At 40.5% G+C, this 16,679-nt stretch overlaps 2 protein-coding genes across 3 annotated transcripts in view; both read right to left on the bottom strand.

Annotated features, from left to right (window-relative positions):
• Positions 1–451: 451 nt before the first annotated feature.
• Positions 452–10,569, bottom strand: Tm2d3 (TM2 domain containing 3). Of its 2 annotated transcripts, XM_010638206.2 has the most exons (6): positions 10,096–10,569; positions 9,650–9,727; positions 7,909–8,066; positions 6,219–6,393; positions 4,729–4,804; positions 452–1,169 (listed from the first exon to the last, which is right to left on the bottom strand). In XM_010638206.2, the coding sequence occupies exons 1-6, from the start codon at positions 10,184–10,186 to the stop codon at positions 1,004–1,006; spliced, it is 744 nt and encodes a 247-aa protein (XP_010636508.1). In that variant the 5' UTR covers positions 10,187–10,569; the 3' UTR covers positions 452–1,003. The 2 variants fall into 2 exon arrangements, with proteins under 2 accessions (XP_010636508.1, XP_010636509.1); XM_010638207.2 differs by lacking the exon at positions 9,650–9,727 and having other exon boundaries at positions 10,096–10,257.
• A 278-nt stretch (positions 10,570–10,847) lies between these two features.
• Tars3 (threonyl-tRNA synthetase 3) overlaps positions 10,848–16,679 on the bottom strand; it is a 54,154-nt gene continuing 48,322 nt past the window's right edge. Inside the window, exons 16-18 of the mRNA XM_033761063.1 lie at positions 15,655–15,727; positions 14,117–14,231; positions 10,848–12,643 (exon numbers count right to left, since the gene is read on the bottom strand). Coding sequence (XP_033616954.1) covers positions 12,495–12,643; positions 14,117–14,231; positions 15,655–15,727 — 337 coding nt within the window. The 3' untranslated portion in view covers positions 10,848–12,494. The remainder of the gene's footprint in view (positions 12,644–14,116; positions 14,232–15,654; positions 15,728–16,679) is intronic.

Genomic DNA, 16,679 nt, shown 5'->3' with positions numbered 1-16,679 from the left:
CACTCAAATTTGAAAGGAAGAATGCTAAGAAATTTATGACATTTCAAAAGCAACTTTGAGTAAAATCCATTTTGGAGTGCTTTTCTGTCCAATAAAGGATCTACAACAGATCTGTACCAACTCAAGTATTTATCACACTGAAACATATTTTCCAACATTTTTGTCAATAAACCAGCCAATTACTCTATCTGCTGAAACTAATGTCCTGAAGAATATTTTACTTAATAAAAAAGATAAGTTGCTAATTAGTCAAGATAATTTTTTTTTTTTTTTTTTTCCCCCTCAGACAGGGTCTCACTATATAGTTGAAACTTCCCTGGAACTCACTTTGTAGCCCAGACTGGTCTCAAACTCGCAGTGATCCTCCTGCCTCAGCCTCCTGAGTGCTGGGATTACAGGCGTGCGCCACCACAGCCAGCTAGTTAAGATAATTTTAATACAGAAACAGGTCTACAATATTTCTTAAATTTGTAGTTTTATTAAAGTTTTCAGTACTCTTGCATCCTTTTATGCAAGAGTAAAAAAAAAAAATTTTCAAACATGGCAACCAGACAAAAGTTGTGCATTTTATCACCACAAAGCTGACAGACAACAGATGCACACGTAGGTGACTTATTCTGCTAACAGAACAGAACCTGTCTCCTCGGTTCCAGCTGAAAGGTTTCTCAAAGCAGACGGCAGGCAGGCTAGAGATAAAAGGAAATGGTGTGACTTACACAATATCAATAAAAAACTAATGCCATTGCAATTAGATGGATTTATAACCAAGCAGAATTTGTTCTGGCTCCAAGTTTACATTTTTCACAGAAAAAAAAATTCAGGCCAATAAAAACAAATTTCAAGTTAGCACAGTTCAGTGTTTCATTTATTTTACCTTCATCAAGGCAAGCAAAGTACAGATGCTGTACATTAAAAACATAAAAATACATCACTCATAATACATCAACTCCTGCAGCCAAACGCATGCTCTGATGCTGCTCCTCTTGGAAGCACATAACCACAGCTAAATGTACAAAGAGCCATCTGCTGGCCCCACGTAGCCAACTCCAATCAGCAAGACGTCTATGAGTGTCCATATTCCCAGGCCGCCGAAGCTGAAGAGCTTGCCAAGGCCTTCTCGCCACTGGCCCAGGTAGAAGCGGTCGGCTCCAAAGCCACCCAGGGTGATACTGCAAAGGCAAAGCGGGAGGGACTCCGTCAGTGCAGCGAGCAGGGGTTCAGTCAGCACTAGTGAGAACACATATGATAGACTCACAAAGTCACAGCTCCAAATAACCACAGGCAAGAAGACTACTACCAAAAAAACCTATGGCTTAGCATGTTCAATACCTAGCATCAAAAAAAAGAGTAAACACACAATTTTTAGCTATGCTGAAAATGGTATTTTCTTTAACAGAAAAATAATTGAGCTAGGCACATGCCTGTTGTGACAGCACTTGGCCAAAGCAGGAGGAGCTCAGCCTGAGTAACTTGGTGAGACCTTGCCACATATTAAAAAAAAAAAAAAGGCCGAGGGCGTAGTTCAGGGTGATGGGTCTGGGTTCAACCCCCAGTACTGAAAAGTTGCGGGGGAGAAAAAGTCAATCTCAGGTTTTTACTCAAAGCAGGGCCTAGTCTGACAAAGTACAGAGCTGCAGTCTAACACATTCAGCTGACTCAGATCAAGTGATCTAATTTTTTCAGTCTTTTCTAAAACTTGTGTGTTATAAATCAGCAACTTCTATGGTTGCTTCAAAATCTGACCTAACAATACTGGGACAATACCCCATGTGTGGCCAACCCCACTGTGGACAGTGTTCACCTGCCCGACCCCACCCGCAGAGCCCCAGCCCTCCACACCTGGAGGGACCACGCATCACACATCAACCACCCCAGAGCAAAGCCACTTGGGAAGACGAACTGTGCCTGTATCAAGCACATACAGGATTTTCTTCGTATCGTTCTTCCCTGAACAACACAGTACTACTGCTACTGACACAGCATTTACACTGCATTAGGTGCTGCAAGTCCTCCAGAGATGATCTGAAGCCTGCAACAGGACGTGTGCAGGTTACAGGCAAATACTATGTTATTTACGGAAGGGCCTTGTGCAGCCAAGTGATACTCCAAAGACAGTGCAGGACAAAAGTACTTTGCAGCAAATCTTCAGACATTATCTCATTACGGTGAGATTTTTGAAAGCAAGAATAGTGAGCTCTGAGAAGGAAACGGCTCTTAATTTGTAGACGTTGGCTGTTAAATGTACCACAGTAATGTAAGACATTAACAATGTAGGAGACTCTGGGTGAGGGTGTAGAGGAACTCTCTATCATTCTTGTGACTTTTTCTAAAATTATTCTAAAGTAAGCTTTTATTAAAAAGTCAGCTGTTCGTTTGAACTGGAACCACTGTAGGCCAAGACCATGTATGGCCAGTTATCAAATTTTATTTTCTTATTATCTAATTTTCTATCTTGGATTTGTCTTTTACTTTCCAGTTATACTTTCTGGCCAGAGAGGACTCCTCTTTCTCCAGCCCAAACCCTGGCCATGTCTGAGGAGCCCCTGTGGTCACCCCTGAGGGTGGGAGAAGTTGCTGACCAGGAGGAGCAGGTAGAGGCCGGGATCTGCTGAGCATTCTCCTATGCACAGGACAGGTCCATGACAAAGAATGTGCCCCAAATGTCAGCAGTGAGAAGGTGGAAAAATCCTTCCCTATCTCACAGCGCAGGACTGCAGGTGTCAGGGTCTCAGGCTGTAGGACTTCAAATGTGGACAGCCTAACTTTTTAATTAACCATTTAACCAGGGTGCTGCCTGCCATTCTTTTTGGTGGAAAGAGATGGCAAACTTACAGGTAATTTTAACGTTTTTCTTTATTTTTTCCAATTTTGAGTACTGAGAATGTATTTATTTATTTATTTATTTGTTTATTTATTCATTTATTTTTGGTAGTAGGGATCGAACTCAGGACCTTGTATGCTGGCACGCTGGTACAGTGCCACTGAGCTAAATCCCCAGCCAGAGCACTTTTTTAAATAAGAAAGTTGCTTAAAATTTAAAACATAAATTATAAACCTATACATTTTAAAAGTCTAAGAAGAGCAAAGCCACTTGGGAAGACGAACTGTGCCTGTATCAAGCACATACAGGATTTTCTTCGTATCGTTCTTCCCTGAACAACACAGTATTACTGCTACTGACACAGCATTTACACTGCATTAGGTGCTGCAAGTCCTCCAGAGATGATCTGAAGCCTGCAACAGGATGTGTGCAGGTTACAGGCAAATACTATGTTATTTACGGAAGGGCCTTGCGCAGCCAAGTGATACTCCAAAGACAGTGCAGGACAAAAGTACTTTGCAGCAAATCTTCAGACATTATCTCATTACGGTGAGATTTTTGAAAGCAAGAATAGTGAGCTCTGAGAAGGAAACGGCTCTTAATTTGTAGACGTTGGCTGTTAAATGTACCACAGTAATGTAAGACATTAACAATGTAGGAGACTCTGGGTGAGGGTGTAGAGGAACTCTCTATCATTCTTGTGACTTTTTCTAAAATTATTCTAAAGTAAGCTTTTATTAAAAAGTCAGCTGTTCGTTTGAACTGGAACCACTGTAGGCCAAGACCATGTATGGCCAGTTATCAAATTTTATTTTCTTATTATCTAATTTTCTATCTTGGATTTGTCTTTTACTTTCCAGTTATACTTTCTGGCCAGAGAGGACTCCTCTTTCTCCAGCCCAAACCCTGGCCATGTCTGAGGAGCCCCTGTGGTCACCCCTGAGGGTGGGAGAAGTTGCTGACCAGGAGGAGCAGGTAGAGGCCGGGATCTGCTGAGCATTCTCCTATGCACAGGACAGGTCCATGACAAAGAATGTGCCCCAAATGTCAGCAGTGAGAAGGTGGAAAAATCCTTCCCTATCTCACAGCGCAGGACTGCAGGTGTCAGGGTCTCAGGCTGTAGGACTTCAAATGTGGACAGCCTAACTTTTTAATTAACCATTTAACCAGGGTGCTGCCTGCCATTCTTTTTGGTGGAAAGAGATGGCAAACTTACAGGTAATTTTAACGTTTTTCTTTATTTTTTCCAATTTTGAGTACTGAGAATGTATTTATTTATTTATTTATTTGTTTATTTATTCATTTATTTTTGGTAGTAGGGATCGAACTCAGGACCTTGTATGCTGGCACGCTGGTACAGTGCCACTGAGCTAAATCCCCAGCCAGAGCACTTTTTTAAATAAGAAAGTTGCTTAAAATTTAAAACATAAATTATAAACCTATACATTTTAAAAGTCTAAGGAATTTACTGGTTCATGTAAGTTCAGGATGGGAAGCCCTGGCTGGTTCTAACAGTCTATTACAATGACTCACGGCATCTCTGGAGGACACAGACATCATGGAAGCAAAGCTAACATGCCTGTAGCTAAAGTCCACAAAGAGGCTGGTCTGAGCATCCTGGAGTGTCTCTAACACGTACAGTAGGGTCTGAGTGCAGGACAATACTGGCTGAGCATAATGCATGGGAGAGTCCACAGAAATCTAGATGGCATCTTTCTCTTTTGTTTTTTTTTCTGAGACAGGGTCTCACTATGTAGTTGAGACTGGCCTGGAACTCATTATGTAGCCCAGGCTGGTCTCGAACTCACAGCAATCCTCCTGCCTCAGCCTCCGAGTGCTGCGATTATAGGCGTGCGCCACCACGCCTGGCTAGATGGCATTTTTGACTTATTAGTATCAAAGCTTACCTTAGAGCCAGAGCGGTCGACCACTTGTAGCCTCCAGTCCAATTGCAGTACAGCATTTTGTGAAAAGTACGGTTACCTTACAAAAAAGAAAACACTATGCATAGAAACATGGAAACAGAAACACTGTCACAAAGACTTAATTTAACTAGTGGCTTTGTAATTCAGAGTCCCCTCTCTTTACAGCAAGCAATGCTTAATAGCACAAAGTCCTTACAATCAACAATATAGACAATATTTAAATCAGGAAAGTTAGGGTTACAGCTTGAAGGATGTGAAATGACTGACATGATATCAAGACTTGGTGAAGATAAAGAGTAAATAAGACGGTGCGGTCTGAGACAAATAAATCATCCCAGAGGAACAATGCACCCAGAGCCACACAAAACATCTTGCCTATCACAGAGGTCACATACACATGGATCGCAACAACTGGTTTAGCCATGTTGTGCACCTCATACCATCTAACAAAACCAATTCCAGGTGATTACAAACTTATATGTAAAGGCCAAACTGATAATTTTAAAAAGGAAATGCAGGAAATTATCTTTATAAACGTGGGTTGGAAAATACTTAAACAACAAAAAAGGTTAACTATAAAAAGACTAACAACTTACACTACCTTCATTTTTAATGTTTCACTCATCATCAAAAGGTTCTCCAAAGAACGTGGAGAGGAAAAGTTAAAATTTGGTAAAGTTTTAGGGACACCTATGGTTAAAAATCGAAAGTATAAAAGAATCCCAGAAATCTTTAATAAAAAGACAAAGATAAGAGGTATGACCAAAGGTATGTATAACTGCTGGTGGGAATGTAAATTAGTAAGAGCATTCTGGAAGACAGTACCTGCAGGAGAGTATATGCTAGACACACTTGCACATGTGCAACTGGGAGCTATGTGCAGAAGTTTTAACAGTGGCTGCCAAGAGCTAAAAACAGCAAATAATCTAAATACCTAGGAGAACAAATAAACTTTGCTACAATCCTACAACAGATTACCCTATAGAAGAGTCCCAAGGATGAATCTTAGAGCCATAATGTGGAAAGAAAAGAAGAGTCTCAGACCACAGCCTGGTGTCGTTTTAGGAAGATCTAAAGCTTGTACTAGTGAATAGTGTATCACAGCATATTTGCTACCTACACAACTTATTAGGATCAAAGCTTATCTTAGAATTAAGAAAAATGTAAAGAGGAAGAAGATGATAAAATTCAAAAGGTTAGTTATCTGGGAAGAATGCAAAGCAATTAGCAAAGCACTTAACTACTTGCAACAGTATTAGTACTGTACCATTCATTAATTTGAATAAAATCCAAATACTGTTTTGGATATTCTGTTTTATCAATATTATATTTAATAAGAACTGTGTATTTTCTGGACATATTCTTTTAATGCATTGAATTTATTACTGAGGCTTATCACATCTAAAAATCTGCTGATATTTTGGTCCCTTCGGCAAACTTGGAGAAAATATTTTCCTTGCACTCCAACTTACCCAAGCAATGAATGTGGTCCCTCACTGTGCAGTTGGCAAGGTAGCGCTGCCGGGGACAGGAAACCGTCATGCAGGTGGTGGAATTGGTGCATTCATAATCTGTTTCAGGGAGCTGCCAGCAAAATCTGCAAGTCATGTTAATGATGAAGTTCTTTTGGGGTTTGAAGTCTTGATCCTATGAACCAAAGCACATGGGCTCATCAATCATAATATGGTATTTGTCATTATGTCAATAAGACTACATAGTCATATGGTACAAAATTTTGAAAACATTTGTATTTAGAATCTAGTAGTGAGTCATAGAAAAATGTGTACCAAAACAGTATGTGCCAAAAAACAAATATACATGGCATGATTTATAATCATGAAAATATACACTCAAATATATACTGTCCATGTATGGGGAAAAAATCTACACAAACTCACATTAAAATACCAAAAGTTGGGGCCAGGGATTTAGCTCAGTGGTTCTGCCACCTGCTTCGCAAGCACAAGGACCCGACTTCAATCCCCTGCACCCCACCCCCCCAAAAAAACAAAAATTTTTTCAGGGTAACTTTCTTTTTCCTAACTTTCTTATGAGGATGTGTACTTTTGTAATGTAGATAAAAGAGGAAAAATTACTTTGTAAGTCACAGTCACATAGCTAGAAGGAACAGAAGAGCGCACTTATTTAAGGTCACTGAGCTGCAGGTCAGGAGAAGCCAGGTGCCCTGACCCCAGCCTGATGCTTCTGTAAGCATAGCACACTGCCTTGCTTCTGCATTCCAATTTTTCTCCAGCTCTATTAACCTGCCCAGCACCTCCAGGCTTGGAAAAACCACATTAACAGGCAGAGTCTGAACTGCTACATTAGGTAGTTCTTCTCATTTCGGCTGCCTGTTGGGTGACCATGCCAAGTGCTCCCAGGATGGGAGTAGCAGTAAGAAGTCACTGGTGTGGACTGCAACAGGAGACAGGAGGGAAGATTTGGAACTGGAAATAAGCCAGTGCACTCTACTTAGAGGCATCAGGCTGGGGTCAGGGAACCTGGACTCTTCTCCAAACCTGCATCTTGGAGGACCCCAGGAAAGGTTATCGTCTGTTCCTTCCAACTATACATCTACCTGGAATTAATTCTGGATGAGGCAAGGAATAACTTCATCTTTTTCCAGAGGGCCACACAGGCATTTCAGCATTTACTGAACACATCTTCCTACCACTGAGAAAGCTGAACCCATCACCACCTCATCCAGAGTATAAAGACCTTACCAGCCCCTCTGTACAACCAGCCCTCGCTACGAAGAACTCAGAGCCAGCTGAAGGAAGAACACGTGCTTCAGGGACACTGATAAACTGAGATCTCCAAGTCCTACAAAGCAGCATTTCTGTCAACACATATGCTGCCCACACCAATGGGGCTTGTCAGTTACCATGATAATTGGAAGAGTAGCAATCTGATGTGGAAAGGAATGCAGGATATTAAAATTTATTTTGCTTTATGTCTTACAGGGCAGTTATACTATAAAAAATTATTGCAGAATCTTGTCCACAATAGACAAGTCTAAACTACATTTTTTTTGATAGAGTTACAGTCTGAAGGCAGGATATATGCTGCATTCATCACTGAGCTACATCCCACTCCCTAAACTGCACTTTTAACTTGAGATTTACAATGCACTGATTCAAATTAGCAAGCTACAGTACTTACAACACAAGTAACGGAAGGCTTCACTGTACAATCAAAAGTGACAGGCTTCCCATAGACACAGGAGAAATTTGTTGCGCAGTCTATACAATCTGCAGGGAGTCTGCTACACAAACCATTGCTTGGACACTTCATGATGTAAGGTGGGATTTCGGTACTTTCTGTGAGAGGTGAGAGAGTGGCTTATTCTTTTTTAATACCAACCAGAATAACAGAGGAAGACAATTTTCTAAGGTAAAGAGATGACCATTATCAATGAGACACTGTGCTGGGTTGGAATGCAAAAAGCAGAGTTGGGAGTCAGTGGCACAGGCAGCTACAATTAAAGCAAGGTCTGACACCAGCCAACTCTGTGCCCTGTGAGCAGCACACTGGTAAAAAGTATTTCACTCCTGCCTTGCAAGGGGTCAAGAAGAATAAAGTGGTCATGTACAAATAATGTATAGAAAATGTTGGCTATAAGGTAGTATATCTCAAACACCTGACCATTTATAAGATGAAAAACTTAAAACTTAGACATGAGAATTTATGAAAATTTTCACAAAAAGTCTGGCAAACCTGGAATCTAAACCCAAATCCCTCCATTTCCAGTCCAGTGCTCTTTCCATGAATTCAGATTGGGAAACGAGGCCACTGACACCCAGTGCACCAATCCTAGAAAACGTTCTCTTATCACTCCACATTGGTACTTCAATATGCTGGTCTGCTACTTTATACTTTTACATTATTGAAGTTCCAAAATTCCCTATTTTAATAATTTGTTTAAATTTCAACTTTATTCAGCCAACCCTGCTAGGTATGCAATATTTTTTCAGTCGAGAGGATAAAAACTGCAAATATTATGGAGAAGATAGGTGTTTTTTTTAAAAAAAAAAAAACACCTAGGATTTTTAAACTTCCTCTGAAAACTATGCATTTTAAATTCAAGTATGCCAATGGATTTTTTTTTTTTTTTTTTTTTTGGTACTAGGGATCAAACTCAGGACCTTGGGTTTGAAAGGCAGGCGATAAGCTAAATCCCCAGCCCATGCCACTGTCTTTTACATCCAAATAAGAATAGATAAAATACCTCTGCCCATATTGAATCACTTGAAGCAATGGAAATCTAAAGGGATGAAACTACAGAGCCAAATTTTCCATTTATTAAACACTGATGTACTATGTAGTCAATTTTACAAAATACCACTCTTTTTTCTATTGCTATTGTACACAGCTAAAACTGGACACTTGAAGACTCAAAGCTGAACCGGCTTTAGGCAGCCACACTAACCTTACTGCCTTAAAGAAACAAAGACCCAAGAAGGGTGACTAATTTCCTCAATCTCTCAATAGCACCCCCAGTTTTAGACTCCAAGTGTCTATCAGTCTGTCTCTTATCCTCCTAATTCACACAGTACTGTCAGAGTCTTTTAACTTCAACATTAGGAAATGCATTCTAGAGATTCAAGAAATCTTCTGAAGGCAAAACAGGACTGATTAAAGGATATCTTGATGGAATAAGTGGGAAAACAACATAAGGCGCATAAGACTGGAAAAAGAGATGAGTCAGGGATATCCAAAAGTATTCAAATACTAAAATTGAACACGGCTGATACCTGCCCTTAATTCACATAACCTAAAATACAGTACATAAAATAGTAAAAAACTAAGTAAACTTTGCATACTAAAATAAAATGTTTAAATCAAAAACAGGAACTACTTGAGATAAATATGCACATTTACTAGAACAGAAAATGTCTAGTACCTGCTGCCCTGGGAACTACTGTGAATGTGCGTGTTGGGCCCGGATCCTTTACTGCCTGAGTCAGCGGCTGCGAGTGCTCTAAATTTAAGGTTCCACAATGAGAGAAACACGTTATCCCGGATGTGGAAACCTTGGCTGTGCAGCTGACACGCAGGGACCACACCAAGCCATGACCCTCGTGACAACCTCAGCGCATCGCTGCCAAAAGACAGCAAGCTAAGAGGAGGAAACGCCGACAGGGCCGACACCGGCTCGGGTCTCCGGGAAACTGGGGGACAAGGGTGGTACCGGGTCCAGTTCCGCCAGCCGGGCCGAGACCTGAGCGCTTGCTCCCCTTCGGCCAGGACGCGGCTCCACCGTCAGCTCTGGGCCCAGCACGGACGCTTCCTACGGCTCTGGGGACCTTCTAACACTTAGCTCGCAGCAGCCCCCGGCACTTAACTCACCACCACCCGACAAAACGTAGAACTGGGACAGGAAGAGCAGCAACCGGCACAGGAGGACAAGCGCCTGCAACGAACCCACTGCGGCCGCCATCTTGCCGGCGCGCGCACTTCCGGGGCGTTGCCGAGGAGCGCGACGCAGGCGCGATACAGGCGCAGTGCGGCTGCGAGCCCCCGAAGATTGGGTGTCCTCTCTTCCGCCGGAAGTAAGGGGACGGCGGTGGAGACGATGTCATGAGGCTGCTCACCCTCTTCTCACGTGGATCCTGGGAAAGGATCACCTTGGGACCAAAATTCACACCTGAAGCGACTGAAGGCAGAAGCAGGCTTTTTCGGAAGATGCCGCCCTCGCCTGTGGCGGATGTACGAATTTGGAAACAAAAATTCCTACTCTTTGGGAGGCCCAGTGTGAAAGTTCTGATGACATGTGTCTCGAGCCGGCGACGCAGAGCACTGTCCAGCAGTGTCTCAGACCTGAAAGAGCAGCGGGGTGGAGACGGGGCAGAGAGAAAGGAAGGACGCCAAGAGTCTGATCAAGGCGACGTTTATTGCAGGCAAGCATCAGCCTTTTAAAGGCACAACAGGAAACACCTGACTCCTACAGATAACGTCAGATATTTAACAGGAAGCACCCGACTCCTACAGAACTTTGGCTATCCGAGTTTCTCCCGTGCAGGGTCAAAAACAAGTTTAACACGTGCAGTCCTTAAAAGGGAACAAATGTTAACAAATGCTAATTAGGAACATCCTGACCACACATTGTGTCAATGCCTTGATTATAAAGAAAGAAGTTACCTTTCAAAAAGCCAGTGGGCTATGACTGGCTCCCAACAGACATGTTCACATTTCACTTTGTACTTATTTACAGATGAGGAAAATGACCCAGCATTGGCAGAAAAAGCCCTATGGTGTGACAGGAGCCCAAGGGACCCACCCCTCCTGGACCTGGGCGCTCAGCCAGTCTTAGATGTCAACCTGGCCAACTCTGACTATGCGTACTACTTAGAGCAAATTCATATTAAGACTGGGAAAGGCAGGACAGCCCAGAAAGACTAGGACAAGAGCTCAGTCTGAGATTTTCACGTGAAAGGAGGGTCCACGCACAGCCCTCTGGAGAACGCTTGCCTGAACACATCCCAGGGCACTTCGCAGGGTGTAGTTAACATGCTTGGCCTCATCATCCAACTGCCACAAGGTCATTATTCACTTGGGGTCTTCAGAGTCCCCAAATCCTCATGTGCATGATCGATGAATGAAGAGAATATATGGAATGGCGCTTGCACAGAGTAAGCCCCAGATAAACGTTAGCTCTAAAAATTGTATTACGATCTCAATTCATGCTCTGCACAGGTCTGATGATATACTTCTGTTTACCATTTATTCACATCCCCCAGGAAACACCAGTATGTTGAAAAGAGTTTTTTGCATTTATTTTAAATTCTGCAGCACCTTGCCAAATATTCAATAAATATTCAAATAGATTGATAACTAAATTCCTTATTCACCTAAAGCCATTTCAATTATGTTCTAACCAAGTATTCTTTTCAATTAAAATCAGAAACTGAGTTTATATAACTCATCAAGAACATAATTTAACTTACTATGTATAAGGCCATCACTGAAACACTGAAAACACCATTATTCATTTTATTTGGGAATATATTTTCTCTAAAGATATATAAGAATTATGAAATAGAAGCATTAAAACTGCAACTTTTAACCTACGTGCAAATAAAAGATTCCATAATGAATTTCTTTTAAGGTTCACAGTCCTTTTTCAGTAACCCAATATTTAATGCTAGTTATTTCTTACAGTTGCTACTTAATTGAAACAAATTAATCATTCCAATTTGAGAGATAAAGTTTCAGTGTGAACTTTAGTAATAAACAGCCATAAAAATACCTGAGACATAATATTATTGGAAAATAAGATTTTTTTCCCATGTTCAAAACAGCTTTGAAGACTTTTATTTGATCCCTGTTTATTTACGCATTAGATGCTGGAGATTGAACCAAGGGCCTCACTTGTTCCAGGCATAGGTTCTACCACTAGCTACATCCCCAACTCTAAGCCTATTTTTGGAAAGTCACAAACGCGAGCAATAACTTTTTATAATTTTCATTTCCTAATGTTTCCTCCTTTTGATGAGTAACATTTCATCATTCAGGTCACTGAAGATATCATTTGAAAATGTCCAAAGCTGCTCCTTTTAGCACTGTCAGAATACACTAATGAATTAAACACTGTATGTATCAACTATGCATTCATTTTTTTCCTTTCTCAGCTGACTCCATAAGTGAACCCATCAATGGATACAAAGTTCTAAGAAGTACTACCATGTTAACTGTTTAAGAAAAGTACATTTTTCAAAGGTCAAAACAAGAAGTACAAGGAAAGTTCTTCAAAACTCTTCCTCAGCATTTAGCGTACGTAACTTCTTGAGATTCTTCAATTTATCAATAGCAGAAATTACTGAAATCTCTCCATGAATTTTGTTGTCTCTTGTTCGAACATTTACAGCATTGTTTATCTTTTCCTTTTCTCCAACCACTATAGACAAGGGGGAAAAGGATATTTTAAAAGTGATTTATTAACCACTAAGTCAATAGTTGCATGACACATGCCTGAGTTTTTCCTCAATAATAATCACTAAATATCAATCTAATGACCACTAGGTTCTTCCTCTGAGAGTTGAGAGTCTTTAAAAGGAACAACTTCCAATCCAGTCTCTAAACTGTCCACTTGAGAGAATCGTATTATGGCCTTGGGGCACAAATGGGAGCAGAGAACTCTCACAGACACTCTCAACTCCACCTGTCATAGTTGAGAAGTCAAAAGATGGACGTTACATCCAGGCCAACCAGCAAACCAGAATTTTCTGGAATGTAGGGAATAAAACTTTGTTCTGTCCAGTGATGTATACTGTAAGATAATCCAGAAATTTGTAGCCACGTTTATTTTTATTGCTTGATGGAAGGAAAAACCTGGTCCACAGATAAGTAGAATAAAGTAGGTATTCAAGAAAAGTGTAAAGGACCAGAGCAAAACAAGAACCAGAAATGTGGACAAGTGGTTCTTGCAAGGTCCTGATAGTTACTTTTCCTATGATTTGGCTATTTAATTCTACCTTTCATATCACAGGACCCTTTGATACCTTTCCAGTAAATTCTATCTCTGTTTAAGCTAATTTGAGATTTCTGTCATTACAAGTTTGATTGAAACATCACAGTAGCTACTACAGAGTCAGATATTATCAGTGAACAACTGTTGACAGGACAATTCTATGCATATTTATGTTTGCTTTGGACAGTCTCTTTTAGTAAATAACAGTGTCATGCTTGCAAGCATATCAACATCAGTTTCTCTTGATTTCAAAACCATTTTTAAAGCCAAAATTGTAGATTGTGTACCAAATGACTCTTGTGCCTCTGGGATATTTTGGTTTTTCATTTATCTTTTTTCCTTTTGATCATTTTAAATGTGGAATCTTTTTCATTCACTCACTTAATCCCCAAGATTTCTAACAAACTTGAAAAGCAAGGAAAAGTATTTCAGGCCTGCCATATGACCAAAACACAAGGAATATAATTCTACTGAAGAGATAATTTTCAAATTCTTTTCATGTTGGTTTGAGATTTTAACTGTTGTAACACCACAGCATAGGATTCATGTTAAAGTTTATAGCTGTTCTTCCAGCAAATAACAGAGCATCTAAGAACAGCTAACCCAGGACTTGTCTTTGTAAGCATTTAAGAGTCAGATTGTAACTATCAAGTATTTATACCATATTACTTATTTTGTTTTTTGGGAATTAAAGCCAAAAAAAATAAGTGTTTGAAAAATATATTAAATTACCTAAAATAAAATTATAAAAGAGCATCTAAGAACAGCTAACCCAGGACTTATCTTTGTAAGTATTTAATAGTCAGATTGTAATTATCAAGTATTTATACCATATTACTTATTTTGTTTTTTGGAATTAAAGCCAAAAAAAATAAGTGTTTGAAAAATATATTAAATTACCTAAAATAAAATTATACTGAGCCAGCTGTGCATTTCGTATTTTCTTATTTAGTGTACAACTGTCATCTAAATCAACATCAGCCATAAATCCTTCTTCAAAAAATTCACTGGATACCTAGAAGAAATGGAATACTTTTATTATTATATTATCTACATTAGCCAGACTCAGAACAACCCTTGTTGTTCCCTACCGGGTATTCATAACTGTGTTGCTCCCTCCACCTTGTAAAAGCATTGGTCTGTGTGACCCCATAGTGAAGGACAGAAGTGAAGGATATAGTTTCTGAGATTAGGATGTGAGACCATAGCTTCCATTTCTCCAGATCACTCACTCTGGGGGAAGTCAGCTGCTGTGTTATGAGGACACTCAGGCAGCCTAGCAAGAAGCCCACTTGGTGAGAAGTGGAGGTGTGTGAATGTGAGCGAGCCCCTGGGGTCTCTGTAGCCTGCTGGCAGCTGACCACAGCCTCAGAAGACACTGCATCGGGTCAACAAACTACACTGCTCCCAGATTCCTCATGCATAGAAACTGAGAGATGATAAATACTGTTTTTGTAAAAAAAAGATAAATATTGCTTTAAGTTACTTTTAATTTGTTATGTAGTAACAGGTAATAAGGTAGTCTTCCTTCATGTGAAAAAAAACACTTTAATTGTGATGTAATGGCTTGTGTCTAGATGTCCCCCCAAAGCTTCATGTGCTCATAGGTGGGGCTTTTGGGAGGTGGCTGGATCTAGGAGGTGTGATGCTGGGATCAGGATGTGATGCTAGGACTAAGGCTGCCCCACCCTGGGTGTGAGTGCTACCCATGTTAAGGGTAGGTAGCCTGGATAGGATTTGGATCTAGGAGGTGTGATGCTGGGATCAGGATGTGATGCTAGGATTAAGGCTGCCCCACCCTGGGTGTGAGTGCTACCCATGTTAAGGGTAGGTAGCCTGGATAGGATATAAGGGACAGAAAGAGTGTTGCTGCAGTCCCTGCTTGCTGCTTGCTGCTCTTCACTATTTTGCTACTTTGCTGCCTTCTGTCCACCATGAACTGTTTATCCACCAAGATGCCCATATGCCATACCACCCTGCCTTAGAGGCAGCCAATTATGGACTGAAACTTCTATAAACTGTGAGATAAATAAACTTCTCCTCCTTTAACTTTGAGTGTTGGGTATTTTCTCAGCAACAAGAAAAGTGACCAAAACATATAAAATGTTTCAAGATACCAGTTTCTTGAGGGTGGAGGGAGCACAAGCCTAGAATCCCAGCACCCAGGAGGCTGAGGCAGGAGGATTGCTGAAAGTTAGAGACCAATCTGGGCTACGTAGTGAGACCTTATCTCAAACAAGAACATCAATTTCTCAAAAACATTAGAAATAAAACAATTTCAATACAGCTATATAGACAGGATTTGTGTGTTATTCCCAATTACTGAAAACATAATGTATCAGCTATGCAGTATTTAAAAGCATGAATAACATTCCAAGTCAATGACTTAATGGAAAACACAATAAAGTTACATGTATTTTAAATATATCTGATTTTACCTGAAGTGCATATTTTTCACAAGTTGGCCCCACAGGGATGACCATTACCTGACGTGGAGACAGCCAGAAAGGCCTGAAAAATATATAAAATATGCATTTTCAAGATCATTTCAAAATGACCACTTACTATGTGATTAAAAAATAACCAAGGATTTTTTTTTTTCAAGTAAGATTGCATATGATAGTTTGAGCAGAATGGTGTGGAAGCAAACTAAACTATATTGAGAGTTAAAAGGCAGTAGAGTAGACAAAAAAAGCTTGCAATCTTTATAGAAAAGGAAAAGGAAGCATGTGTTGGAAAACAGATTGAAGGGTAATCATGAATTACACTCTTGGGCATTTATCCTAGAGATGCAGCCTTGGGTCACACAGATCCTGTCCACCAAAATGCACAGAAGCTTTACTTACAATAGCCCACACTGAACACACCAAATATTCCACAGCAGATGAATGGCCAAACTGTAGTACCATCAGCAATCACAATGAACCAATTATTAGCCATATTGCCTGTAATTCCAGCCACTCCAGAGACTGAGGAGGGAGGACCTCAAGTTTGAGCCCTGCCTAAGCAACATATACAAGAGCCTGTCTCAAAATAAAAAAATAAAAACTGTGCGTGTAACTCAGTGGTAGAGTGTCCCTGTGTTCAATCCCCAATACCCCAACACACACACACACACACACACACACACACTACTGATAATTAACAGAATAAAGATGGATCTCAAGGGAACGTCACCGAATAAAAAAAACCCATCTCAAACTATTGTATACTGTGTGATTCCATTTATGTACCACTTATGACAGGATTACAGAGATGGAGAACAGATTCACAGTGGCCAGATTAGGGGCAGGAGTGGGACAGAGCCTGTGGGGCAATACAAGGACAGCATGAGGGGTCGAAGCAGATAACAGTGCACATCTTGCATGTGGCAGTTGCCTGATACACACATGTGATAAAACCTTACGGAACTTATTACACACATGCACAAATAAGTGCACGCTGGTAAAGCTGGTGAGATGTG

Source organism: Fukomys damarensis, unplaced genomic scaffold, assembly GCF_012274545.1.
Source record: "Fukomys damarensis isolate Sample0158 unplaced genomic scaffold, DMR_v1.0_HiC HiC_scaffold_7, whole genome shotgun sequence".
Lineage (NCBI taxonomy): Eukaryota > Metazoa > Chordata > Mammalia > Rodentia > Bathyergidae > Fukomys > Fukomys damarensis.
Note: the sequence above shows the minus strand (reverse complement) of the source record. Positions and strands in the feature narration are given on the sequence as shown.

What these genes read in the sequence shown, in the direction of transcription:
- Tm2d3 (XM_010638206.2), bottom strand. Translation starts at nt 10,186, where the DNA reads ATGGCGGCCGCAGTGGGTTCGTTGCAGGCGCTTGTCCTCCTGTGCCGG. An exon ending in GGACCACATTCATTGCTTGG is followed by an intron (nt 4,805 to 6,218) that starts GTAAGTTGGAGT and finishes CTTTTTTGTAAG; the next exon opens with GTAACCGTACTTTTCACAAA. An exon ending in TCGACCGCTCTGGCTCTAAG is followed by an intron (nt 1,170 to 4,728) that starts GTAAGCTTTGAT and finishes TTGCCTTTGCAG; the next exon opens with TATCACCCTGGGTGGCTTTG.